The 27,402-nt window shown below is 40.3% G+C and overlaps 1 protein-coding gene across 1 annotated transcript; it reads right to left on the bottom strand.

The window, feature by feature from the left end:
- Positions 1-243: 243 nt before the first annotated feature.
- Positions 244-26,464, bottom strand: LOC125238972. Its single transcript, XM_048146473.1, is given in 16 exon segments — positions 244-950; positions 2,842-3,138; positions 3,276-3,282; positions 3,364-3,647; positions 4,059-4,355; positions 4,581-4,865; positions 5,278-5,327; positions 5,330-5,573; positions 5,799-6,083; positions 6,495-6,791; positions 7,017-7,325; positions 17,889-18,046; positions 21,296-21,401; positions 23,950-24,474; positions 25,315-25,532; positions 26,375-26,464. Coding segments are annotated over 16 exon segments (3,831 nt in total). The 5' UTR covers positions 26,382-26,464; the 3' UTR covers positions 244-488.
- Positions 26,465-27,402: the final 938 nt, after the last annotated feature.

Raw genomic sequence — 27,402 nt, 5'->3', positions numbered from 1 at the left:
TAAATGTTGTCCTAATGTTAAGCGACAATTGACAATGTTGTACCATTTACTTGACTTCGCTAATTATAGGATAGCCTGTAAAATTAGTGAAGTTAAATTTTGCATCATATAGATTTCGATTTATTTATTTCATAATATTAAATTACAATATAAATTATTTTACACTAATCTATCCGAATTAATATTATGATCGTCAACAACTAAGGTAATACTTAAAATTTAAAATAAAATTAAAAACAATAATCTTATGTATGATACGAAATGTTTATTTTGTCAACAATATTAAAACGATTTTATTTTACAACAAAACCGTACAATATCTTCAGGTGTTCAAAATGAAATAAATTTGATATGAATATGAATTCGGTATTAATTTAAGTAGATCGTAATATAACATTTTGTTACTTTGTTACATTTTGTTACTTTGCATAAATGTAACAATATGGCCTTGTTTAAGCCACAAGTCCTTTAGGACAGAACCTAACACCTTAATTACCGTGGTTCAAGTATTTCAGCTCACCAAGATATAAACTTCTGATAGTGCTGTCAACCTTGTCCCAAGGCAGGAACAACTTCAAACCCTCCTTCGCTGGAGTACTTTGGACATCATCCCTAACACATCCAGCGTTGCAGATGAAATCGCAAGTCTTAGTCTGAGCATTGAAGTGTAGGCCTTCAGCGCATGTGACTAATACAGCTGTTTCTCCGTCGCATCGCCAGAATTTGTCACAGTCGTGTTTGTGAGCCCATGCGGGGACGTTGCAGGAATTTTTGCACTTGTCAGATTGCTCTTGACTGCCATTTTCACCACTTCCGTTTCCTCCAGATTCATGGCTGTCTCCGCTGCCCTCACCGCTCTCTTGACTCCCATTCTCACCGCTGCCGGATCCCTCACCAGAACCTTCTCCGCTTCCGTTTTCACAGCCAGCTTCTTCTGGATAGACGCATTCCTAAAAAAAAGTATTTTTTAACTATGTTCCACCAATACAGTTATTTATCAATCAAGCAATCAATATCATTTATTGAAAACCATGGTATTACATTAAAGATGTTGCAATACGAAGGTCGCATGGCACCCCGGTAGGGTATGACAATATTGGCAATTATACATTTATTATTTACTAAATTATATCTAGATTATTCCTAAATTTATTATAGCTACACACATTATTACATACTTAGGTACATTCTAAGTTTATAAATTGTTTAGATACTAGTATTGTATGATCTGTGGCGATAGTGACCCTGCATGCTAAGCCGGGTTCGAATCCCGATAAGGGAATTTATTTGTGTGATGAACTCAGATATTTGTTCTAGGGCTTGCAATATCGGACGGTTTTCAATTCCGGAACTGGTTTTCGAGATTGGACTTCAATTCCGGAATTCCGGAACAATTTATTTTGGTTTGGTTTTCTGGTGGATTTTTAATGAAATAATACAATTTTAAACTGAAATTTGTTATAAATCTACGTTTAAGACAATAACTACATACCTGAAAGGCATATAACACTGAAATTTTCATTTTAGTAATTTTACAGGAAAGCCCATTTTGCGTCAAAATCGGTCTTGCAAGGTATTTCGAAATACAGTTAACGATACAAACGAGGTTTTAGTGCCAGTTTTCTGATAGTGGTCAACGTTAAAGTTATTTTTTTATCCATTGAGCATCGAAATAATATAAAAGTAATAATTTACAAGAATTGCATAACGTCTTGTTCACATAACTGTAATAAAAGAAATATTGAATTACCTTTATCAGACTCGAGTAGAGACAAAAGATATCCAAGCTAGCCCAAAAAAGACAGATTTTATGATTTATTCCTAGGTACCTACATGTAATGTACCTACACCTTAATTTTTTGTAAAAAAATAAATCATTCTTTTATATACATCATTTTCCATACATATGCTTCTCAAATCTTTTGATTTTGTTGTAAGTGGTAATAGACTTAGATAGAGTTTAGTAAAATATGCACACGTCTTTGTGAAAAGTGTATAAAGTAACTACGACGTTATGCTTGTGAATGAATGTAATACCAAATACTACGATTTGCTTCTGTACTTAAGACTTTATGCCTAAAATATTCAGTGCTATGAGAAAAGAAGTAAAATTTTGAGTTTATGCCGCTTTAATACCGATTAAATTAGATTATTACTGAAATTTAAGTTCGATCTAATAAATTGAGCATAAATAACGCCAATAAAATAATACTAGTAATAATGTACCTAATGTTATTTATTTATGTTTAATTGTCCTTCAGTATTCGAGCATAACACTCAACTCCCGGCTAGTAATTTTAAATTATCACAAAACAAAACTTTCTACAACAAATATTTACTTTAAAATGATTATATATTTCTCTTGCTAAAACAATTGAGAGCAAAACCAGAAAGTGACAATGGTATAATATTAGCGGGTTAAAACTACACTATCTCGCTCTAACTAGCCCTGGATGCAACCCTTTGGTCATAAAATAGGCACTACCTGAATTCGAGGAGTGTCTAACTTAATGAATTTACATATCTTTTATAGACGCGGTGGTAGTTTTGTAAAATAACCAGGCTGATATTACACGTTTTCGTCCAAAAATATATCTTTTTTCAATTCCGGAATTTTCGAGATTATGTGTTTCAATTCCGGAACTGTAATATCGGAAAAATTGTCCGAAATTCCGGAATTTCGAGATTCCGGAATTCCGGAATGCAAGCCCTAAATTTTGTTCCTGAGCACCCATAGTATGTACAAGCTTTGCTTAGTTTGGGGCTAGGTTGATCTGTGTAAGGTGTCCCCCAATATTTATTAGTTAGTTATAATTATAGCAATTTTGTTCATCAGCTCACCTGTTTTTCGAAGCTGAAGTGAGTCCCAGCGGCACAATCCCTCTCGACCTTTTCTCCAAACACGCAGTAGTAGAACTTGCCACAGTTACTCTCGTGAGGCAACAGAAGGTTGACGTCAAAGTCAGCGGGGCAGCCGTTAGGCAGCACTTCGATTTCTGGTGCTTCGGTGGGCGAAGTTATGGGTGCAGAAGTAGTGGGATTAGGTTTGGGGGCAGTGGTGGTAGTGACTTCGTTGCTATTGTTACCATTTTCACCGCTGCCGTTGGCACATTCAGAGTCAGCTGGCATGACGCATACCTGTAAAAAGTTATAAATAAGGCCTCAATTCAGAACTGACAAATTAACATCCAGTAAATCAGTATTTAAAAGTATTTCAATAATTTTATTCCATGCATTGGGAAAGGGTTTCGTCGCATGATGAGTTAAGCCATAACCAAAACTCTTTCATAAGGAATAGCGAGTCGGTCATTGGTATACACGTCCATTTCTTATTTCTTGATAAAATTTTCTTAATCGGCTCACCTGTTGGGCATAGCTGAAGAGTGTTCCAGGGGCACAATTCCTCTCCACCTTTTTCCGAACACGCAATAATAGAACTTGGCACAGTTATTCTCGTGAGGCAACAGATGGTGGACGTCGAAGTCAGCTGGGCATCCGTTGGGCAAAACGCCGTTTCCTTCGCCACTTCCGTTGCCGTTGTTCTCGCCACTGTTTCCATTCTCACCGCTACCGTTCCCACCGCTGCCGTTAGATCCGTTTTCACCACTGCCGTTGGCACATTCAGAATCTGCTGGCATGACGCACACCTAAAAAAATAAAGTAATGTTGGTCTATGGTTTACGAAAACTTAGTTTTGTAACCCCCGTAACGCAAAAACGACGGGGTGTTATAAGTTTGACGTGCATGTCTATCTGTTGTCTGTCTGTGACATCGTAGCTTTCGAAAGATGAATCGATTTAGATTTCGTTTTTGGATTGAAAGCGGAATTAGTCGGGAGTGTTCTTAGCCATGTTTGATGAAAATCGGTCCACTGAAATGAAACGTTTATGTCAGATTGTGAGTTAGGTACAATGATCTTAAAGATATGTGATATGTCAGGGTGGTATCATCACAATCACCGCGATTCATGCATTCACTATTCAGGGACTTTTTCAAAATTGAAAATTTTGTGTCGTGGTTATCAATACATTTAACTGCAATTTTGTTCATCAACTCACCTGTTGAGCGGCGCTGAAAAGTGTTCCGGGGTCACACTCCCTCTCGACCTTTTTTCCGAACACGCAGTAATAGAACTTGGCACAGTCACTCTCGTGGGGCAACAGAAGGTGGACGTCGAAGTCAGCAGGGCAGCCGTTAGGCAGCACTTCGATTTCTGGTGCTTCAGTAGGCGAAGTTATGGGTGCAGAAGTAGTGGGATAAGGTTTGGGGGCAGCGGTGGTAGTGACTTCGTTACTGTTGTTACCATTTTCACCGCTGCCGTTGGCACATTCAGAGTCAGCTGGCATGACGCATACCTGTAAAAAGTTATAAATAAGGCCTCAATTCAGAACTGACAAATTAACATCCAGTAAATCAGTATTTAAAAGTATTTCAATAATTTTATTCCATGCATTGGGAAAGGGTTTCGTCGCATGATGAGTTAAGCCATAACCAAAACTCTTTCATAAGGAATAGCGAGTCGGTCATTGGTATACACGTCCATTTCTTATTTCTTGATAAAATTTTCTTAATCGGCTCACCTGTTGGGCATAGCTGAAGAGTGTTCCAGGGGCACAATTCCTCTCCACCTTTTTTCCGAACACGCAATAATAGAACTTGGCACAGTTATTCTCGTGAGGCAACAGATGGTGGACGTCGAAGTCAGCTGGGCATCCGTTGGGCAAAACGCCGTTTCCTTCGCCACTTCCGTTGCCGTTGTTCTCGCCACTGTTTCCATTCTCACCGCTACCGTTCCCACCGCTGCCGTTAGATCCGTTTTCACCACTGCCGTTGGCACATTCAGAATCTGCTGGCATGACGCACACCTAAAAAAATAAAGTAATGTTGGTCTATGGTTTACGAAAACTTAGTTTTGTAACCCCCGTAACGCAAAAACGACGGGGTGTTATAAGTTTGACGTGCATGTCTATCTGTTGTCTGTCTGTGACATCGTAGCTTTCGAAAGATGAATCGATTTAGATTTCGTTTTTTGGATTGAAAGCGGAATTAGTCGGGAGTGTTCTTAGCCATGTTTGATGAAAATCGGTCCACTGAAATGAAACGTTTATGTCAGATTGTGAGTTAGGTACAATGATCTTAAAGATATGTCATATGTCAGGGTGGTATCATCACAATCACCGCGATTCATGCATTCACTATTCAGGGACTTTTTCAAAATTGAAAATTTTGTGTCGTGGTTATCAATACATTTAACTGCAATTTTGTTCATCAACTCACCTGTTGAGCGGCGCTGAAAAGTGTTCCGGGGTCACACTCCCTCTCGACCTTTTTCCGAACACGCAGTAATAGAACTTGGCACAGTCACTCTCGTGGGGCAACAGAAGGTGGACGTCGAAGTCAGCAGGGCAGCCGTTAGGCAGCACTTCGATTTCTGGTGCTTCAGTAGGCGAAGTTATGGGTGCAGAAGTAGTGGGATAAGGTTTGGGGGCAGCGGTGGTAGTGACTTCGTTACTGTTGTTACCATTTTCACCGCTGCCGTTGGCACATTCAGAGTCAGCTGGCATGACGCATACCTGTAAAAAGTTATAAATAAGGCCTCAATTCAGAACTGACAAATTAACATCCAGTAAATCAGTATTTAAAAGTATTTCAATAATTTTATTCCATGCATTGGGAAAGGGTTTCGTCGCATGATGAGTTAAGCCATAACCAAAACTCTTTCATAAGGAATAGCGAGTCGGTCATTGGTATACACGTCCATTTCTTATTTCTTGATAAAATTTTCTTAATCGGCTCACCTGTTGGGCATAGCTGAAGAGTGTTCCAGGGGCACAATTCCTCTCCACCTTTTTTCCGAACACGCAATAATAGAACTTGGCACAGTTATTCTCGTGAGGCAACAGATGGTGGACGTCGAAGTCAGCTGGGCATCCGTTGGGCAAAACGCCGTTTCCTTCGCCACTTCCGTTGCCGTTGTTCTCGCCACTGTTTCCATTCTCACCGCTACCGTTCCCACCGCTGCCGTTAGATCCGTTTTCACCACTGCCGTTGGCACATTCAGAATCTGCTGGCATGACGCACACCTAAAAAATAAAGTAATGTTGGTCTATGGTTTACGAAAACTTAGTTTTGTAACCCCCGTAACGCAAAAACGACGGGGTGTTATAAGTTTGACGTGCATGTCTATCTGTTGTCTGTCTGTGACATCGTAGCTTTCGAAAGATGAATCGATTTAGATTTCGTTTTTTGGATTGAAAGCGGAATTAGTCGGGAGTGTTCTTAGCCATGTTTGATGAAAATCGGTCCACTGAAATGAAACGTTTATGTCAGATTGTGAGTTAGGTACAATGATCTTAAAGATATGTCATATGTCAGGGTGGTATCATCACAATCACCGCGATTCATGCATTCACTATTCAGGGACTTTTTCAAAATTGAAAATTTTGTGTCGTGGTTATCAATACATTTAACTGCAATTTTGTTCATCAACTCACCTGTTGAGCGGCGCTGAAAAGTGTTCCGGGGTCACACTCCCTCTCGACCTTTTTTCCGAACACGCAGTAATAGAACTTGGCACAGTCACTCTCGTGGGGCAACAGAAGGTGGACGTCGAAGTCAGCAGGGCAGCCGTTAGGCAGCACTTCGATTTCTGGTGCTTCAGTAGGCGAAGTTATGGGTGCAGAAGTAGTGGGATAAGGTTTGGGGGCAGCGGTGGTAGTGACTTCGTTACTGTTGTTACCATTTTCACCGCTGCCGTTGGCACATTCAGAGTCAGCTGGCATGACGCATACCTGTAAAAAGTTATAAATAAGGCCTCAATTCAGAACTGACAAATTAACATCCAGTAAATCAGTATTTAAAAGTATTTCAATAATTTTATTCCATGCATTGGGAAAGGGTTTCGTCGCATGATGAGTTAAGCCATAACCAAAACTCTTTCATAAGGAATAGCGAGTCGGTCATTGGTATACACGTCCATTTCTTATTTCTTGATAAAATTTTCTTAATCGGCTCACCTGTTGGGCATAGCTGAAGAGTGTTCCAGGGGCACAATACCTCTCCACCTTTTTTCCGAACACGCAATAATAGAACTTGGCACAGTTATTTTCGTGAGGCAACAGATGGTGGACGTCGAAGTCAGCTGGGCATCCGTTGGGCAAAACGCCGTTTCCTTCGCCACTTCCATTGCTGTTACCACCATTTCCACCGCTTCCGTTGCTGTTACCACCGTTTTCACCGCTTCCGTTTCCGCTGTTGCCACCGTTTTCACCGCTGCCACCGTTACCGCCGTTGGCGCATTCAACGTTCTCTGGTCTGTCGCATACCTGTGGAATGTTTTTAAATTCTTTGTGAGTTTGATTGAATGTAAGAAAGACTGGGTAGAGCAGTGGTGGGCTGGTGGGCAAACTTTTTCCATCCGGGGCCAAAATATTAATGCTTCTGGAGTAGGGCCATATTTAGGGGAAAGTGGGGTAAAACCGGGACCTTAATAAAAAATGATTATTAGAAAAATAAACAAAATTTAATAGCCTCTGCTTAATTTACTTAATTGACAACATATTTATTAGGTGAGAATACTGTTAGCATTATCACACGTAGAATAACACAATCATAATATATTCTTACTACAATACAATATTGGCTATATCACATCACACACTATTTTGAAGGACCGGCGGAGGGCTGGATAGTATCCTTTCGTGGGCCGTACCTTGTCCACCACTGGGATAGTGGATTCCATTTTATACCATTCGGTGTTAAAACTCTTAAGTCTCTTAAGTGTCAGCGCGCACACTTATTGTGTTTTTTCTTTTGTCACATAAAAGTATTAGTACCTAAGGATTTGCGTCTTGTGGATGTGGGTTAAATGAGTCTTTTGAAGACATATCCTCAACGGAACATTTTAAAGCTATTGCAACCATTTACGTTCGAAGTATGGTCACCAAGCTTTAAACTTACACAGCTATACTCACATAATATCGTCACTACTTTAAAATAAATTAATAGTTTAAAAAACACTATAAAACACGCTTTTATAAATGCACGTAAAAGCCAAAAATAAATTATGGATCGTTCAAGTTGTCTCTATTTGTGAGCTGAAGTTTAACAACTATGTGCTTTTAATTATAATATTTGATTGTAAAAGCGTGGGGCGCTGGAACAGGAAAGACTTTTTGTATAACTTGCTGCTAAATCAAATTATGCTATGTTACGGGAAGGAGGTTACACAGATTGACGCGCTAACTGGAGTTGCAGCATGACTAGTAGGTTCTACATTAAACAGTCAAATCAATTAAAAGTCAGTGTTCAAAGTAGGTACCAGTTTGTCGAACTCTGACAAAATATGCGCTAGTAGCGAGGAGAGTCGACAGTCACCGACACTTAGAACGCCGCTTTTTTCCGGTAATCAAAGTACAAAAGGGGAAAGTGTCTACAGTGACAGGATGCAGAGTTCTTGTTCGTGGACGAGATATCTTTGGTTCTCTTTGGTAACCCTTAGGCGGCATATGTAAACGTTATGTTCTTATGCAACTTCATTCGCCAGGAAGTTCGGATTAGTATTTGTTTACAAGAAAGTCTTTCCTGTTCCAGCGCCCCACGCTTTTACAATCAAATATTATAATTAAAAGCACATAGTTGTTAAACTTCAGCTCACAAATAGAGACAACTTGAACGATCCATAATTTATTTTTGGCTTTTACGTGCATTTATAAAAGCGTGTTTTATAGTGTTTTTTAAACTATTAATTTATTTGATACTTTTTAGTCATTAATAATGAAATACTTTTAACATTTATACATAAATTTATTTCAAGTAGGCGGATTTTACATGCCATTTGTGGCTTAACGTGTACTTATTGCTAATTGCTACTTAATAATAACTAGCGGCTACCTTCTTATTACGGTATTATCATAAAAATGTTTATACCTAGTAAGTTATCCGTAAAAGATAGACAATATAGACATGTGCCATCGCGGACTTCTTGAAGACAGAGAGACATACTTTCGCCATACATTGTTTTGAAGCTCTCAGCTAGTGGGATTTTGTTTGACTTGGTGGAATATTGTCACATTTCAACTAATTCAAAACAAAATTTAAGTATTTCTTTTTTGCCGAGCCCCCCTTTATTTGCTCTTAAGGGTCACAGGAAAACCATTACCCAACTTATTTTAAATACAACGTTGATCTTTCCTTTATGCGGGGGGCTTCGCCCCCCGAGCCCCCTTTGTTTGCTCTTAAAGGTCACAAGAAAACGCTAACCCAACTTATTTTAAATACTACGTTAATCTTTCTTTTATGCGGGGGGCTTTGCCCCCCGAGCCCCCCTTTTCGTTACTCTTAAGGGTAACAAGAAAACCCTAACCCAACTTATTTTAAATACAACGTTTATCTTTCTTTTATGCGGGAGGCTTCGCCTCCCGAGCCCCCTTTGTTTGCTCTTAAAGGTCACAAGAAAACGCTAACCCAAATTATTTTAAATACAACGTTGATCTCTCTTTTATGCGGGGGCTTCGCCCCCGAGCCCCCTTTGTTTGCTCTTAAGGGTCACAAGATAACGCTAACCCAACTTATTTTAAATACTACGTCAATCTTTCTTTTATGCGGGGGCTTCGCCCCCGAGCCCCTTTTCGTTACTCTTAAGCGTAACAAGAAAACCCTAACCCAACTTATTTAAAATACAACGTTTATCTTTCTTTCATGCGGGGGGCTTCGCCCCCAGAGCCCCCCTTTGTTTGCTCTTAAAGGTCACAAGAAAACGCTAACCCAACTTATTTTAAATACAACGTTGATCTTTCTTTTATGCGGGGGGCTTCGCCCCCCGAGCCCCCCTTTGTTTATTCTTAAAGGTCACAAGAAAACGCTAACCCAACTTATTTTAAATACTACGTTAATCTTTCTTTTATGCGGGGGGCTTCGCCCCCCGAGCCCCCCCTTTTCATTACTCTTAAGGGTAACAAGAAAACCCTAACCCAACTTATTTAAAATACAACGTTTATCTTTCTTTTATGCGGGGGCTTCGCCCCCGAGCCCCCTTTGTTTGCTTTTAAAGGTCACAAGAAAACGTTAACCCAACTTATCTTAAATACTACGTTGATCTTTCTTTCATGCGGGGGCTTCGCCCCCGATCCCCCCTTGTTTGCTCTTAAAGGTCACAAGAAAACGGTAACCCAACTTATTCTAAATACTACGTTGATCTTTCTTTCATGCGGGGGGCTTCGCCCCCCGAGCCCCCCTTTTCTTTACTCTTAAGGATCACAAGAAAACCTTAACCCAACTTATTTTAAATACAACGTTGATCTTTCTTTTATGCGGGGGCTTCGCCCCCGAGCCCCCTTTGTTTGCTCTTAAAGGTCACAAGAAAACGCTAACCCAACTTATTTTAAATACTACGTCAATCTTTCTTTTATGCGGGGGCTTCGCCCCCGAGCCCCCCTTTTCGTTACTCTTAAGCGTAACAAGAAAACCCTAACCCAACTTATTTTAAATACAACGTTGATCTTTCTTTCATGCGGGGGGCTTCGCCCCCAGAGCCCCCCTTTGTTTGCTCTTAAAGGTCACAAGAAAACGCTAACCCAACTTATTTTAAATACAACGTTGATCTTTCTTTTATGCGGGGGCTTCGCCCCCGAGCCCCCTTTGTTTATTCTTAAAGGTCACAAGAAAACGCTAACCCAACTTATTTTAAATACTACGTTAATCTTTCTTTTATGCGGGGGCTTCGCCCCCGAGCCCCCCCTTTTCATTACTCTTAAGGGTAACAAGAAAACCCTAACCCAACTTATTTAAAATACAACGTTTATCTTTCTTTTATGCGGGAGGCTTCGCCTCCCGAGCCCCCCTTTGTTTGCTCTTAAAGGTCACAAGAAAACGCTAACCCAAATTATTTTAAATACAACGTTGATCTCCCTTTTATGCGGGGGCTTCGCCCCCCGAGCCCCCCTTTGTTTGCTCTTAAAGGTCACAAGATAACGCTAACCCAACTTATTTTAAATACTACGTTAATCTTTCTTTTATGCGGGGGGCTTCGCCCCCCGAGCCCCCCTTTTCGTTACTCTTAAGCGTAACAAGAAAACCCTAACCCAACTTATTTTAAATACAACGTTGATCTTTCTTTCATGCGGGGGGCTTCGCCCCCAGAGCCCCCCTTTGTTTGCTCTTAAAGGTCACAAGAAAACGCTAACCCAACTTATTTTAAATACAACGTTGATCTTTCTTTTATGCGGGGGCTTCGCCCCCGAGCCCCTTTGTTTATTCTTAAAGGTCACAAGAAAACGCTAACCCAACTTATTTTAAATACTACGTTAATCTTTCTTTTATGCGGGGGGCTTCGCCCCCCGAGCCCCCCCTTTTCATTACTCTTAAGGGTAACAAGAAAACCATTACCCAACTTATTTTAAATACAACGTTTATCTTTCTTTTATGCGGGAGGCTTCGCCTCCCGAGCCCCCCTTTGTTTGCTCTTAAAGGTCACAAGAAAACGCTAACCCAAATTATTTTAAATACAACGTTGATCTCTTTTTATGCGGGGGCTTCGCCCCCGAGCCCCCTTTGTTTGCTCTTAAAGGTCACAAGATAACGCTAACCCAACTTATTTTAAATACTACGTTAATCTTTCTTTTATGCGGGGGCTTCGCCCCCGAGCCCCCCTTTTCGTTACTCTTAAGGGTAACAAGAAAACCCTAACCCAACTTATTTAAAATACAACGTTTATCTTTCTTTTATGCGGGGGCTTCGCCCCCCCAGCCCCCCTTTGTTTGCTCTTAAAGGTCACAAGAAAACGCTAACCCAACTTATCTTAAATACTACGTTGATCTTTCTTTCATGCGGGGGGCTTCGCCCCCCGAGCCCCCCTTTGTTTGCTCTTAAGGGTCACAAGAAAACCCTAACCCAACTTATTTTAAATACTATGTTGATCTTTCTTTTATGCGGGGGGCTTCGCCCCCCGAGCCCCCTTTTCGTTACTCTTAAGGGTCACAAGAAAACCCTAAACCAACTTATTTTAAATACAATGTTGATCTTTCTTTTATGCGGGGGGCTTCGCCCCCCGAGCCCCCCTTTGTTTGCTCTTAAAGGTCACAAGAAAACGCTAACCCAACTTATTTTAAATACTACGTCAATCTTTCTTTTATGCGGGGGGCTTCGCCCCCCGAGCCCCCCTTTTCGTTACTCTTAAGCGTAACAAGAAAACCCTAACCCAACTTATTTTAAATACAACGTTGATCTTTCTTTCATGCGGGGGGCTTCGCCCCCAGAGCCCCCCTTTGTTTGCTCTTAAAGGTCACAAGAAAACGCTAACCCAACTTATTTTAAATACAACGTTGATCTTTCTTTTATGCGGGGGGCTTCGCCCCCCGAGCCCCCCTTTGTTTATTCTTAAAGGTCACAAGAAAACGCTAACCCAACTTATTTTAAATACTACGTTAATCTTTCTTTTATGCGGGGGCTTCGCCCCCCGAGCCCCCCCTTTTCATTACTCTTAAGGGTAACAAGAAAACCCTAACCCAACTTATTTAAAATACAACGTTTATCTTTCTTTTATGCGGGGGCTTCGCCCCCCGAGCCCCCCTTTGTTTGCTTTTAAAGGTCACAAGAAAACGTTAACCCAACTTATCTTAAATACTACGTTGATCTTTCTTTCATGCGGGGGGCTTCGCCCCCCGATCCCCCCCTTGTTTGCTCTTAAAGGTCACAAGAAAACGCTAACCCAACTTATTCTAAATACTACGTTGATCTTTCTTTCATGCGGGGGCTTCGCCCCCGAGCCCCCTTTTCTTTACTCTTAAGGATCACAAGAAAACCTTAACCCAACTTATTTTAAATACAACGTTGATCTTTCTTTTATGCGGGGGCTTCGCCCCCGAGCCCCCTTTGTTTGCTCTTAAAGGTCACAAGAAAACGCTAACCCAACTTATTTTAAATACTACGTCAATCTTTCTTTTATGCGGGGGCTTCGCCCCCGAGCCCCCTTTTCGTTACTCTTAAGCGTAACAAGAAAACCCTAACCCAACTTATTTTAAATACAACGTTGATCTTTCTTTCATGCGGGGGGCTTCGCCCCCAGAGCCCCCCTTTGTTTGCTCTTAAAGGTCACAAGAAAACGCTAACCCAACTTATTGTAAATACAACGTTGATCTTTCTTTTATGCGGGGGGCTTCGCCCCCCGAGCCCCCCTTTGTTTATTCTTAAAGGTCACAAGAAAACGCTAACCCAACTTATTTTAAATACTACGTTAATCTTTCTTTTATGCGGGGGCTTCGCCCCCGAGCCCCCCTTTTCATTACTCTTAAGGGTAACAAGAAAACCCTAACCCAACTTATTTAAAATACAACGTTTATCTTTCTTTTATGCGGGGGCTTCGCCCCCGAGCCCCCCTTTGTTTGCTTTTAAAGGTCACAAGAAAACGTTAACCCAACTTATCTTAAATACTACGTTGATCTTTCTTTCATGCGGGGGCTTCGCCCCCGATCCCCCCTTGTTTGCTCTTAAAGGTCACAAGAAAACGCTAACCCAACTTATTCTAAATACTACGTTGATCTTTCTTTCATGCGGGGGGCTTCGCCCCCCGAGCCCCCCTTTTCTTTACTCTTAAGGATCACAAGAAAACCTTAACCCAACTTATTTTAAATACAACGTTGATCTTTCTTTTATGCGGGGGCTTCGCCCCCGAGCCCCCTTTGTTTGCTCTGAAAGGTCACAAGAAAACGCTAACCCAACTTATCTTAAATACTACGTTGTTCTTTCTTTCATGCGGGGGCTTCGCCCCCCGAGCCCCCCTTTGTTTGCTCTTAAAGGTCACAAGAAAACGCTAACCCAACTTATTTTAAATACTACGTTGATCTTTCTTTTATGCGGGGGGGGGGGGGGGGGCTTAGCCCCCGAGCCCCCCTTTTCGTTACTCTTAAGGGTCACAAGAAAACCCTAACCCAACTTATTTTAAATACAACGTTGGTCTTTCTTTTATGCGGGGGGCTTCGCCCCCCGAGCCCCCCTTTGTTTGCTCTTAAAGGTCACAAGAAAACGCTAACCCAACTTATCTTAAATACTACGTTGATCTTTCTTTCATGCGGGGGGCTTCGCCCCCCGAGCCCCCCTTTGTTTGCTCTTAAGGGTCACAAGAAAACCCTAACCCAACTTATTTTAAATACTACGTTGATCTTTCTTTTATGCGGGGGCTTCGCCCCCGAGCCCCCTTTTCGTTACTCTTAAGGGTCACAAGAAAACCCTAAACCAACTTATTTTAAATACAACGTTGATCTTTCTTTTATGCGCCCCCCCCCCCCCGCGCGCCCCCTACGCAAGCAAAACCCTAACCCAACTTATTTTAAATACAACGTTGATCTTTCTTTCATGCGGGGGGCTTCGCCCCCCGAGCCCCCTTTGTTTGCTCTTAAGGGTCACAAGAAAACCCTAACCCAACTTATTTTAAATACTACGTTGATCTTTCTTTTATGCGGGGGGCTTCGCCCCCCGAGCCCCCTTTTCGTTACTCTTAAGGGTCACAAGAAAACCCTAAACCAACTTATTTTAAATACAACGTTGATCTTTCTTTTATGCGCCCCCCCCCGCGCCCCCTACGCAAGCAAAACCCTAACCCAACTTATTTTAAATAATACGTTAATCTTTCTTTTATGCGGGGGCTTCGCCCCCGAGCCCCCCCTTTTCGTTACTCTTAAGGGTAACAAGGAAACCCTAACCTAACTTATTTAAAATACAACGTTTATCTTTCTTTTATGCGGGGGGCTTCGCCCCCCGAGCCCCCCTTTGTTTGCTCTTAAAGGTCACAAGAAAACGCTAACCCAACTTATTCTAAATACTACGTTGATCTTTCTTTCATGCTTCCCCCTCGAGCCTCCCCCCCCCCTTTTTCTGTTCTTATCTTCCGGCACCATCATCAGGCCTTGAAACCTAATCGTAGTCATAGTTCATTACAAGACTTTTCTGAGAAGCCCAAAAACAGCTATGATACGATGTTCCATCATGTAGTTCCAGTTCATATCTTCCGGCTCCATCATCAGACCTTGAAACCTAATCGTAGTCAAAGTTCATTGCAAGACTTTTCTAAGAAGCCCAAAAACAGCTATGATACGATGTTCCATCATGTAGTTCCAGTTCATATCTTCCGGCTCCATCATCAGACCTTGAAACCTAATCGTAGTCAAAGTTCATTACAAGACTTTTCTAAGAAGCCCAAAAACAGCTATGATACGATGTTCCATCATGTAGTTCCAGCTCATATCTTCCGGCTCCATCATCAGACCTTGAAACCTAATTGTAGTCAAAGTTCATTACAAGACTTTCCTAAGAAGCCCAAAAACAGCTATGATACGATGTTCCATCATGTAGTTCCAGTTCATATCTTCCGGTCCATCATCAGACCTTGAAACCTAATCGTAGTCAAAGTTCATTACAAGACTTTTCTAAGAAACCCAAAAACAGCTATGATACGATGTTCCATCATGTAGTTCCAGTTCATATCTTTCGGCTTCATCATCAGACCTTGAAACCTAATTGTAGTCAAAGTTCATTACAAGACTTTTCTAAGAAACCCAAAAACGGCTATGATACGATGTTCCAGTTCATATCTTCCGACTCCATCATCAGATCAGCTCAACAGTACCATATTATTGTATTGTCATCGGAACTACATATAGCTGCCAATTTTCATTACGCTACGACTCCTGGAAGATGGTTAAATTAGCTTCCTTAGATTCCATTACATACATAGTTACATACACGACGACCTAATAAAAGCGTGTTAAAAACTGGTATCTTCGTCTGTCAATGAAAAGAAAATTGTAGTAAGTATGTATGGAATGCATATAGACTTACTGCGTTTTAAATTTGAGGAGCAGCGTGAGATACGAGATTTTTTCAAAGTAGTGACGATATATATTCTTATACATATATTTCAGGCCCCGTAGCCGAATGGCATTTCTACGACGCGAAACGAAAACGAAACGCCGTGAAAGGTAGTCTGGCTCTGTCGCGCCAATACGCAAGAGCGATAGAAATAGATATCTACGAGCGTTTCGTTTCGTTAGCGTTTGCATTCGGCTACGCACGCTGTTTTGCCCTATGGTTTGCTGGTAGAGAATGCCTTAAATATTTTAAACTAGCTTCTGCCCGCGGCTTCGCACGCGTTAGAAAGAGACAAAAAGTAGCCTATGTCACTCTCCATCCCTTCAACTATCTCCACTTAAAAAATCACGTCGATTCATCGCCCCGTTTTGCCGTGAAAGACGGACAAACAAACAAACACACACTTTCCCATTTATAATATTAGTATGGATTATGCAATAAAGTTTATAAATAAATATTCCGTTTCGAAAATATCTGGCTGACCTGACTTGCAATAATTTTCATTGTTTAGTATTCTAGGTAAGTAGGTAGGCATTAATTTTACACGGGTAGCGACAGCTACCAGGATATACTTTTTTTCTACTCCCGTACTGTTATTCGTGACTTACAAGGTCGTGCATAGTACTTTAAAACCCTACATAAAAGATGTCAGGACAAGTCTATCTAGTCTATACCCTGAAAACATTTAGTAGCAGTAGCACGATATAGCTGTTACAGTTCAGTAAATACATTGCTACCAACTTAACAAACCAATCACTTCATCGTAGAAAATTAAAATATTGTATGAAATGGGTACATTGTTGCCAACCTTAGAATGTCAGATAAAGCCTGGCATTCGCAGAGTCGAGACTCGTTCGTTTTCTGCTGCGATCATTGGCGACGCGTCGAATCGCATTCAAATGTATGAGAACTCGATTCAACTCGACTCGATTCGTCTTAGTGGCCAGGCTTCAAAGAACCATGTACCATAGACAGTTTTATTTTCATGTTTGCACTCAAACTGCATATTCGAAATGGTAGGTGGTCCACTAGATAACTAAGATGACTGAAAGTAGGTATTTATTGAATTTATAATTTTCTTTCAAAGTAAGTGCTTGGTCGTAGAAAAAGTATTGTATGCAACGGTGTTTAACTGAGTCAAAAAATGCTCGTGGCGTCTTTATTAACAATTTTCGGCTCCGCCTCAAATTGTTACCCACGCCACTCGCCTTTTTTGTCGTCTTTTAACCACCAGTTGCATAAAATACTATAATCAGTCAATTCGATTACTTATCAGACCTAATCAATGATAACTTAAGCGATGTTTGAAATGCGTTGTTTTCTGGTATTTATCTACTTGCAAGAAGACATTTTATCGATTTGCAGAGATAGTGTAAAATAAATAATCTTTAAAAACTAGAATTAACCGAAAAATACTACATTAGGTTAACTGAAAGAGACCTCATAGAGATAATTTCGTCTTTGTACCTTGTTTTTAACCGACTTCAAAAAAGGAGGAGGTTCTCAATTCGACTGTTTTTTTTATATGTATGTTACTCGATATCTCCAAGAATTGTGAACCGATTTTTTTTTTATCGTACCGGTATAACCCCGAGATGGTCCCGTTGGCACCAAGTCGGGGTTTGATGATAGGATCTTGGAGAAATCGAGGGAAATAACTCTTCAAATGTTATAGGCACATGTAATGTTTTTAGTGTATTTTTTTTATTTAACATCAGTTTGGACAAAGCTTTTTCAAAGCGACACCAGTATTTACGCCTGATGTTAATGATTTTATGTGGCTGAGGTGATGATGGAAGGTTCACTCTTCAATGGTTAGAGTTAAAGGATCATTCTTTCACTACTGTACGAATATTCAGACTATAAATCGTATTATTTTTTGCTTTTAGTTTCTCCGTGTGTTGCTTATTTTTTGGTTTATTTTTTGTTGCTTGAATACGTTTGCTGCCATGTTTGATGGAAATCGGTCCATTATGTCGGGAGTTTTTTCATTTTTTTTTTGGGAAGGGGTTGTCGGGTTTGCTTACCTCCAAAGCAGGGTTGAAGTATGTCCCAGGAGCGCAGTTCCTCTCAACAGTCTCTCCGAATATGCAGTAATAGAACTTGCTGCAGTCACTCTCATGAGGTAACAGTTTGAGCACATCGAAACTGGCTGGGCATCCGTTGGGCAGGATTTCGTCAATACCTGTGGCGGAAACGCAATAAATGTAATGAAGAAAATTACGAAGGGGTCATGGGGTAAACCACTATCCCCTCCGTCTAAAAAAAAAATATTTATTCAATAAAAGTGAAACAGTTTTTTTACATAATATTTTCCGCCAAACTGTAGAACAGTTTGTTGGCAGGAATAGGCTCCCTTTCACATTACTGTTGTTTCTTAAACTTAGGTGCTAAAGTGTTAGTACAAGTTACAAACATAGTTAGTTACTTAATACTACTACTACTCTATCGCTGCCCAGGGACGTATACATATAAGGGGAAGGAGTAAATCGACTGAGTCATCAAACCATATGCGACGCTGTCAGAGCACCAGTGGCGGCTGGTGAAAATTTCTGCTAGGCAACACTGAGCAAAAAGAAACCTACTTTAACATTAGGTACTTTACTAGTACCTAATCAATTTTAGGCAAACCGCGGTGGGAATCGGCTTGTATGGACCACACTGAGAGAAATTTGCATTGTGAATTTAACAAGTTCGACTTGTTGCGGTTTATCCGTTTGAATCAGCCAAACGTATGTTTAAAACAATATGTGTCAGGTTGTTTTTATAAAATCGACTTGTTGATTCAAATATATTGCCGATTCAAATGACAAGTAGCTTGTTGTTTGAACCAAAGAGCACGTAGGCGCTATTTTAACCAAAAAACTTGTTGAACGAACATGAAAACTGGTTGTATTTTCTCTCAGTGCAGCCGCTGCTGCAGAGCACAGTCCCAATTTGTCTCTGTATGATAGGTACCTACATATTACATATACCCAAATTGTGTGCTTGCTACGCTCACGTGTGTTTTTATTCTTTGAATCCCTCTTAGACTTTCCAATAACAACTACGTGCTTGCCCCTAACCCTTTCCTTCAGTGTTCAGAATAGGATTCGAACCAGCGTCTTCCGCTTGTAGGGCCGTTACCGCTCAGCTATCTGATGGTCACGGCGGCAAGGACCGAAATTTTCAAGTATATGATAATAGCACGAAGGGATTAGAGGCTCCTTATCAATAAACGTTGCTTACGCTTCGTAAAGCGTTTTTAACCCCCGACGCAAAAACGAAGGGGTGTTACAAGTTTGACGTGTCTGTCTGTTTGTCTGTCTGTGTGTATGTCTGTCTGTGGCATCGTAGCTCCCGAACGGATGAACCGATTTTGATTTAGTTTTTTTTTGTCTGAAAGCTGAGTTAGTCGGGAGTGTTCTTAGCCATGATTCATGAAAATCGGTCTACTATGTCGCGGTCGGGGTTTTTTCAAAATTTTAATTTTGTGGTTAGGTTATGTAGCTGGCTCTCCATATACAGCGCGTAAACCTAATAAGGGCGATAAATGAAACCAGGCGTATAATTCAATATTGTTATCATTCATTAAGAGGTGTTTTTGAGCTACTCTTAATTTTCACCCCATAATGAATTTTTGAAAAAAATCCCAGCAGCAATGTACTGTAAACGTGGTTGCGATGACAATCAATGACAATAACTGTCAACGAGCGTTTAACGCGAGTGTGTTTGCATTACGTTGCGGGCCGAATTAATTTGTATGGATAAAAAAAATATTTCAATTTTAAGTAAAAATTATCTAATTCCAATTTTTATGTCCTATACTCACCACCGTTAAGAGGTTCGCCCGTATTAGGTTTACACCCTGTATAGGTTATGTAGTTGGCCGACAGAGGCAGATTGCGTTTCGATTGTCATGTAGCGTCAACGATTGGCACTTAGGCTGTGGCTTGTGGAACTTTTCTGTTTTAGTTCAGGGTCAGGGAGCGTCATAAGTGTAACGCTGCGGCTTGCGTGGGCGACGGTCGCGCGATGGTCGCGCGACGGCGATGCGACGCATACGAAATCAAACCTTATCGATATGGAAGTATGAGACGCGACGGCGACGGTCGCGCGATGATCGCGCGACCGTCGCCCACGCAAGACACGGCGTAATGCTTGAGTTGAGTAGCCTCTCGGAGCGGAGCATTCGGTGGGACGGGCGAGCGTGCGTCCACCCTATATCGTCACTACTTTAAAAAAAACCGGCCAAGAGCGTGTCGGGCCACGCTCAGTGTAGGGTTCCGTAGTTTTCCGTGTTTTTCTCAAAAACTACTGAACCTATCAAGTTCAAAATAATTTTCCTAGAAAGTCTTTATAAAGTTCTACTTCTACTCTAAAGTTACTGGAATGAAAAAAAATATCAGCCCCCACTTTACATGTAGGGGGGGTACCCTAATATAACATTTTTTCCATTTTTTATTTTTGCACTTTGTTGGCGTGATTGATATACATATTGGTACCAAATTTCATCTTTCTAGTGCTAACGGTTACTGAGATTATCCGCGGACGGACGGACAGAGAGACATGGCGAAACTATAAGGGTTCCTAGTTGACTACGGAACCCTAAAAACTTGTATCTTCGTCTGTCAATGAAAAGAAAATTGTAGTAAGTATGTATGGAATGCATATAGACTTACAGCGTTTTAACTTTGAGGAGCAGTGTGAGATACGAAATTTTTTCAAAGTAGTGACGATATGTAGCTTCGACTCAGGACACTTGTGTGAACTTCAATTGTTTGACACGTAAGCCGCACGCCCAAAATACCTAGACGTACACTCAGACCTAACCTTCGGGATTGTCAGAATAATTTGACGACCGATCTGGCGCAGTCAGTAGTGACCACAGATGTCATATATACCATAGATCAAGCAAACGTATCTAATTAGCACGTCAAATGAACTCAGTGAAATCCACTGAGTTGTCCGTCTTTACTCGCAGCTTGCAGCTTTCGGGTGTCAATTTTTGTAAGTTGAAGTCAACCAAAACATAAAAAATGCCTCGTTACGTGATATTCAATTGCAACAACACAAAAATTATGAACAATCAAGAGCCTGAGACATATTTAAAATTACAGGCAAGAATCAACTTCAGTACAAAATTTGACACGCTCGGCCCCTATACAAATATATGAATTTGTTTCTTCTATCTAAATTAAGTTCTGTGGTAGTGACCCTGCCTGCTGCGCCGCGGTCCCGGGTTCGAATCCCGGTAAGGGCATTTATTTGTGTGATGAGCACAGATATTTGTTCCTGAGTCATGGATGTTTCTATGTATTTATATATTATATATATCGTTGTCTGAATACCCATAACACAAGCCTTCTTGAGCTTACCGTGGGCCTCAGTCAATCTGTGTAAGAATGTCCTATAATATTTTTTTATTTTATTTAATAATTTCATCAAATAATACCTATGTCAATCTCACCGCTGCCATCGATGTCTTCTTTAGAATCTTCTGAAGAATCTGAGGATCCGGAGGCGTTCACGCAATCTACGTTTTCGGGCTCGTCACAAATCTGGAAACAGTTATTACCATCATTTGGGGTATGTTGGGCCATAACTGACTTTCAAACCTCGATAACATTTTATTTTTTAACCCCCGACGCAAAAACGTCTGTCTGTTTCTCTGTCTGTGTGTGTGTCTGTCTGTGGCATTGTAGCTCCCTAACGGATTAACCGATTTAGATCTATTTTTTTTGTTTGAAGGCTGAGCTAGTCGGGAGTGTTCTTAGCCATGTTTCATAAAAATCGGTCCACTATGTCGCGGTCGGGGGTGTTTTCAAAATGTTAATTAAGTACATTATGCAAACTAAATGGTGTATACATATAGGTGTTCCGGACGTTTGTATTTTCCTTTTGTTTTGGTTAGTTTCATTTCATCATTTTTATGATAAACAGGAAATCCCACACTGCGAAGTGTCTCGTAATTTTTTGCGTTGTGGTGGGATTTCATATAAAGGTGAACAGATGGTTGGATTGGATGGTGATGTCACAGTTTCGTTTTCTTTCAACCCCTTATTTGCCAAGAGTGGCATTGAAACTTGAGTAGTTTCATGTGCTCTGCCTACCCCTTCATGGGATACAGGCGTGATTGTTTTTATTATAGATTACTAGCTTTTGCCCGCGGCTTCGCTCGCGTTAAAAAGAGACAAAAAGTAGCCTATGGCACTTTCCATCCCTTCAAATATCTCCACTTAAAAAATCACGTCAATTAGTCGCTTCGTTTTGCCGTGAAAGACGGACAAGCAAACAGACACACACACTTTCCCATTTATAATATTAGTATGGATTGCGTAATTAATATACATTCTATTTTATAAAGACACAAGGGTCGAACGCGAGAATAGTACATTTGGGTAAACTCGCCTCATTCGGTGACACGCCTAATTCGGTGACACGTCTAATTCGGTGACACGCCTAATTCGGTGACACGCCTAATTCGGTGACACGCTTAATTCGGTGATACAAGCTTTGAAGCACTATTCCGAAAGACGGTATTTGGTTGTTTCACCGAATTAGGCGTGTCACCGAATGAGGCGAGTTTACCCTACATTACGATACAAATGCGTAAAAAAGGATGTTGTGTGTTGTGACACGAGGAGAAGTGTAAAAAAAAAATTAACATAATTTTTGTCATTGACATATCCAATCCATCCGGCCTACCATGCTTCCAATTTTATCACTTATGCACGTGGATAAGACATCTGTCACTCTCACACTGACATACTTGCTAAAGCGTGACAGACGTCTTATCCACGTGGATAAGTGATAAAATTAGAAGCATGATACGCCGGCATATTTTGGTATTTTTTATGATTAAAAAAAAAGTTAATAGATATGTAATCCGTTCTAGGGAAACTTTAGTTCATAGATATTTTTGCATTTTTTTATGTTAATAATTCTTTATTAAAGTACGCTGAAATTAGGTATTTTATTAGGGTTAATGATCTCATTATAATTTTAAATGTAATACGAATCCAAAATCGGCGTTTCCTAGTTGATTATCTATGGAAGAGATTAAAATATTTATTTAGATAGATAATCGATCAGGCTTAAACATCAGTGCGCAAAATAATACTTACGTAATTTGTATAAAACTATTGATAATATATCTACTTACGTAAATTAAAAGAAGATATTGAATTGATACTATATCGTAGGTTCCTATCAGTCATTTTGAGTTTCCGTTTTGTTAAAGACTTTAAAGAGACAAAGTCCGATGTAACAATATGGTACAGGTGAAATTTAAATCGAGAACCGAACTTTTCTATCAAAATTTATTTCTCTATCAAAAATTTACGATTGAATTTGCACAGGTGTCCCTTAAAACAGACAAATTTTCTTTTGTGGTTTATTATTTTATTTTTAGGATATTATAATAACTTTGGTAACGCTATAGCGATGGCGATTTAAAGATTCGAGCTTAGAATATTCAGCAATGCAAAAATATTAAGGGGCTCCACACGGTTTTCATCGATTTTTAGCAAGTTTTGAGTTGAAACTCCTAAATTTGTACTACGGATAGAATTATAAGACTAACGGCCATCGGTTCTTCAATCTTTTATCTCTATTTGTAAGAGCCATATTTAAAAAAAAAAAATCTTATTTTCTTATAAATTTTTAAACATGGTCTAAAAAACACTTATCGAAATTTGATTTTAGTAAAGGATGTTACATGAAATCGATATGTTTGGATTCACCTTTGACTTTTCTAAAAATTCAAGAGAGATTTTAATTTTAACGTATCTAATTTAAACAAAAGTTATGACCAAAAAACCCAGTTTTTACCCTAAAATTGTTCAACTATGATGCCAAATAGCACAGAAACGATGAGCTGTGAAGTAATTATGAGATACTAGTTTGTTTAAAACTATGCTGTTAATAATGATAGGCTTTAGAAACAATCACTATATCAATGGATTCAAATCGAAGGTCATTGGCGTAGGAAACGCCCTTAAAATATATATAAAAAAGTTAAGTAGGTATTGTACTAGAAATTTTTTAACTCCCTTGGGAGAACGAGTTTTCAATTTAGTGTGCGAGTGTGTTAAAAAGTCAACATACCTGTTTATCAGGATTGAAAGCAGTATTTGGCGGGCAATCTCTGACGACCTTCTCTCCAAACACACAATAGTAGAACTTGTCGCAACGTGTCTCATGTGGCAGCAGGAGGTAGACCTCAAAGTCGGCGGGGCAACCATTAGGTAGCAGCTCAATTTCAGGGGCCTCTGTTGGGGCCTGAGTAGTGCTAGCGGGCTCCAATGTCGCTGGCTCCGTGCTTGGGCTAGGGGCCTGAGTAGTACTAGCGGGTTCTAGGGTCGCAGGCTCCGTGCTTGGGCTAGGGGCCTGAGTAGTACTAGCGGGTTCTAGGGTCGCTGGCTCTGTGCTTGGGCTAGGGGCTTCAGTAGTACTAGCGGGTTCTAGCGTCGCTGGCTCCGTGCTTGGGCTAGGGGCCTCAGTAGTTGTAGGTTCTGTGATTGGGGCCTCAGTTGGGGCCTCGGTTTCCGCTGACTCGTTGCTTTCTGACTCTCCGGATGCAGGAGGCACTCTTGATAGTGTGCAGTGAGCGTCATCAGGGTGGACACAAGTCTGCAAGAACACAATGTCGTTATGGTACAACTTATAGAGTTTTCTTTAGTAACATTTTAGTTGTTTCGTTTCGTACTTCGATACCGCGTACATCTTAGAAAACAACCAAGAAATATTTTCAATTTGGAAATGAATACTCTCGCTTCTTCACAAAAATATGAGTTGTCTCAGTTAATTTTTCCAAGAATTTTTTGAATGTCATTGGATCACAGAAGGAGGGACGGAGGTTGGACATGTCGGACGATTTGTATTGAATATACCAGTTGCAAGTACTTGAACTCACACATTTTTATGGGCATTTTCAAAAATTGGAACCCAAAATTAGTGAAAGTTGTTACCAAAAATCAACTCTATTTCAGTGTTGTGACGACAATTAAACATGAAATTTAATTAAGAATATTGCTTTTGTGTTAATTACATTAAACTATACTTAAGCAATAATCTACGTTTGGAACATGAAAAAAGTTGGTTTTTAAACAAATTTTATTCTTAAAATTGTCACAAAACTGACACCGTATTAATTTTTGTTAACAACTGTCACTAATTTTGGGTCACTATTTCTGAAAATGCCCATATTTATGGACGCTCCTATAGGGATAATATTGCTAATAATTGTGCAATACACGCGCATCATTTTCATGTACATGCAAATGACCAGCGAGTCGTGTCACCAGTGTCACCACGCACGCACACAACAACTTTTTTTTTTTTTTTTTAACAACTGTTATGTGCGTGCACATTATGTTCAATGAGCTAACCACTGCGAGACGTCCACTGGCGGCTTGTTCGCTATAACTGCTGTAAGCTCTGAAGTTCGTACAATTCCCAAACGGATCTCACCTGAAGTTCGTACGAGAACTCAGTCCCTGGAGCGCAGTCTCTAGGGGTGACCCACTTCTCTCCATACTCGCAGTAGTAGAACTTCGTGCAGTCCCACTCGTGGGGCAGTAGATGGTGAATGCCCGGTTTGCAACGGTCGCTTGATACCGTCGCTCGCTCCGGCTCTAAAACATGTCTGGCGTTGGCCACGGCCACCGTGGCTAGGATAAGGATTTTTCCTAAAAAAAAACAAACAACTATTATTTGTGACTCTACAGAAATGTCTTTCTTGTCTGAAATTCCCACAAGTACATCACACTCTTTAGCCATAGAACGCAATTAGCAATTGTTTTAGGTTCTCAATTCGTAGAGATCGTATTAGTGATTTTTGACATACATACACATACATAAATGTAAAATCACGCCTGTATCCTAGGGGTAGGCAGAGCACATGAACTACTCAAGTTTCAGTGCCACTCTTGGCAAAAAGGGGTTGAAAGAAATCGTAATTGTGACATTGCAGTGACAGTTGCCAGCCTACGCCACAATTTAAGCCATATCCCACAGTCGACTTCTACGACACCAACGGGAAGAAAGGGTGTGGTGAATTTCTTAACCCGTCACCACACGGGCACAGTGTTTTTTTGGTCTTCAAATATAAATATTAAATAAAATACTAGTCAGCAGTCTAAGATAAGTATTTAGTTAAATTCTTAATCGAAACGAGAAGTTTCTAAACACAACTCGCCTCATTCGGTGACACGCCTAATTCTGTGAAACAACCAAAAATTGTCTTTCGGAATAGTGCTTCAAAGCTTGTATCACCGAATTAGGCGTGTCACCGAATGAGGCGAGTTTACCCTAGGCATTTTTTTCGTTAAGTTTCCAGAAAATCTAAGATAATGTTTTTGAAATCCAGCAACAGCGGGCCGATTTTTGAGTCTCACGCGTTCGAATTCAGAAAATTGTCACTGAAAATAATAAGCAAGTCACCGTTTTCAACCGGTATTTTAGTGACAAAGTCCCGTATGCGAGATTCAAAAATCGCCAACCTGCTTATGAGTAGTTTTTTTTAACTTACCTATCATTTTGGCGTCAAATGGGACGTGACGTCAAATATTGTTCTTAAAAGCTTCAGCTCTTATAACACTTAAGTGTCTTTGAGTAAGAACTAAACTGATGTTTTAATTGCAAATTTCCGCATTATATAGGTATTAATTATTTTTGATACAATATCGATAAGATAAATTAATGATTGTAGGTACATTAGGTATTTAGAGAGATAGTACATTCGATTAATATGTTTATCTTACTTTTAGTAGCAAGTGTAACTGGTATACTGTAACCGTTCTTGTGAATAAATAAAATAAATAAATAAATAAAATAAATAGTTTTCTATCGCGTTTTCTCGGAAACATTCGTGTTTGTCGAGCAAGAGGGCGATTTTTGAATCTCGCATACGGGATTTTGTCACTAAAATACCGGTTGAAAACGGTGACTTGCTTATTATTTTCAGTGACAATTTTCTGAATTCGAACGCGTGAGACTCAAAAATCGGCCCGCATCTAAAATCTATATCATTAAAGGTTGTCTGGTAGAGATCGCTCTTTAGCGATAAGACCGCATGTTGTCTGCCTCTATTTATAATCATGTGTTTTGTCTCCACTGTATCTTTTGCTGAGGTGTGCCAATAAAGAGTATTCTATCTATCTATCTATCTATCTATCTATATCAGTATCTAGGGGGCCTGGGTCAAACAAAACAACTACTTTATATCTTCATCATCCTCCTTGCGTTATCCCGGCATTTTGCTAAGGCTCATGGGAGCCTGGGGTCCGCTTTGACAACTAATCACAAGATTTGGCGTAGGCACTAGTTTTTACGAAAGCGACTGCCATCTGACCTTCCAACCCGAAGGGTAAACTAGACCTTATTGGAATTAGTCCGGTTTCCTCACGATGTTTTTCCTTCACCGAAAAGCGACTGGCAAATATCAAATGACATTTCGCACATAAATTCCGAAAAACTCATTGGTGCGAGCCGGGGTTCGAACCCGCGACCTCCGGATTGAAAGTCGCACGCTCTTACCCTTGGGCTTTATATCCTGAA

Source organism: Leguminivora glycinivorella, chromosome 24 (genome assembly GCF_023078275.1).
Source record: "Leguminivora glycinivorella isolate SPB_JAAS2020 chromosome 24, LegGlyc_1.1, whole genome shotgun sequence".
NCBI lineage: Eukaryota > Metazoa > Arthropoda > Insecta > Lepidoptera > Tortricidae > Leguminivora > Leguminivora glycinivorella.
Note: the sequence above shows the minus strand (reverse complement) of the source record. Positions and strands in the feature narration are given on the sequence as shown.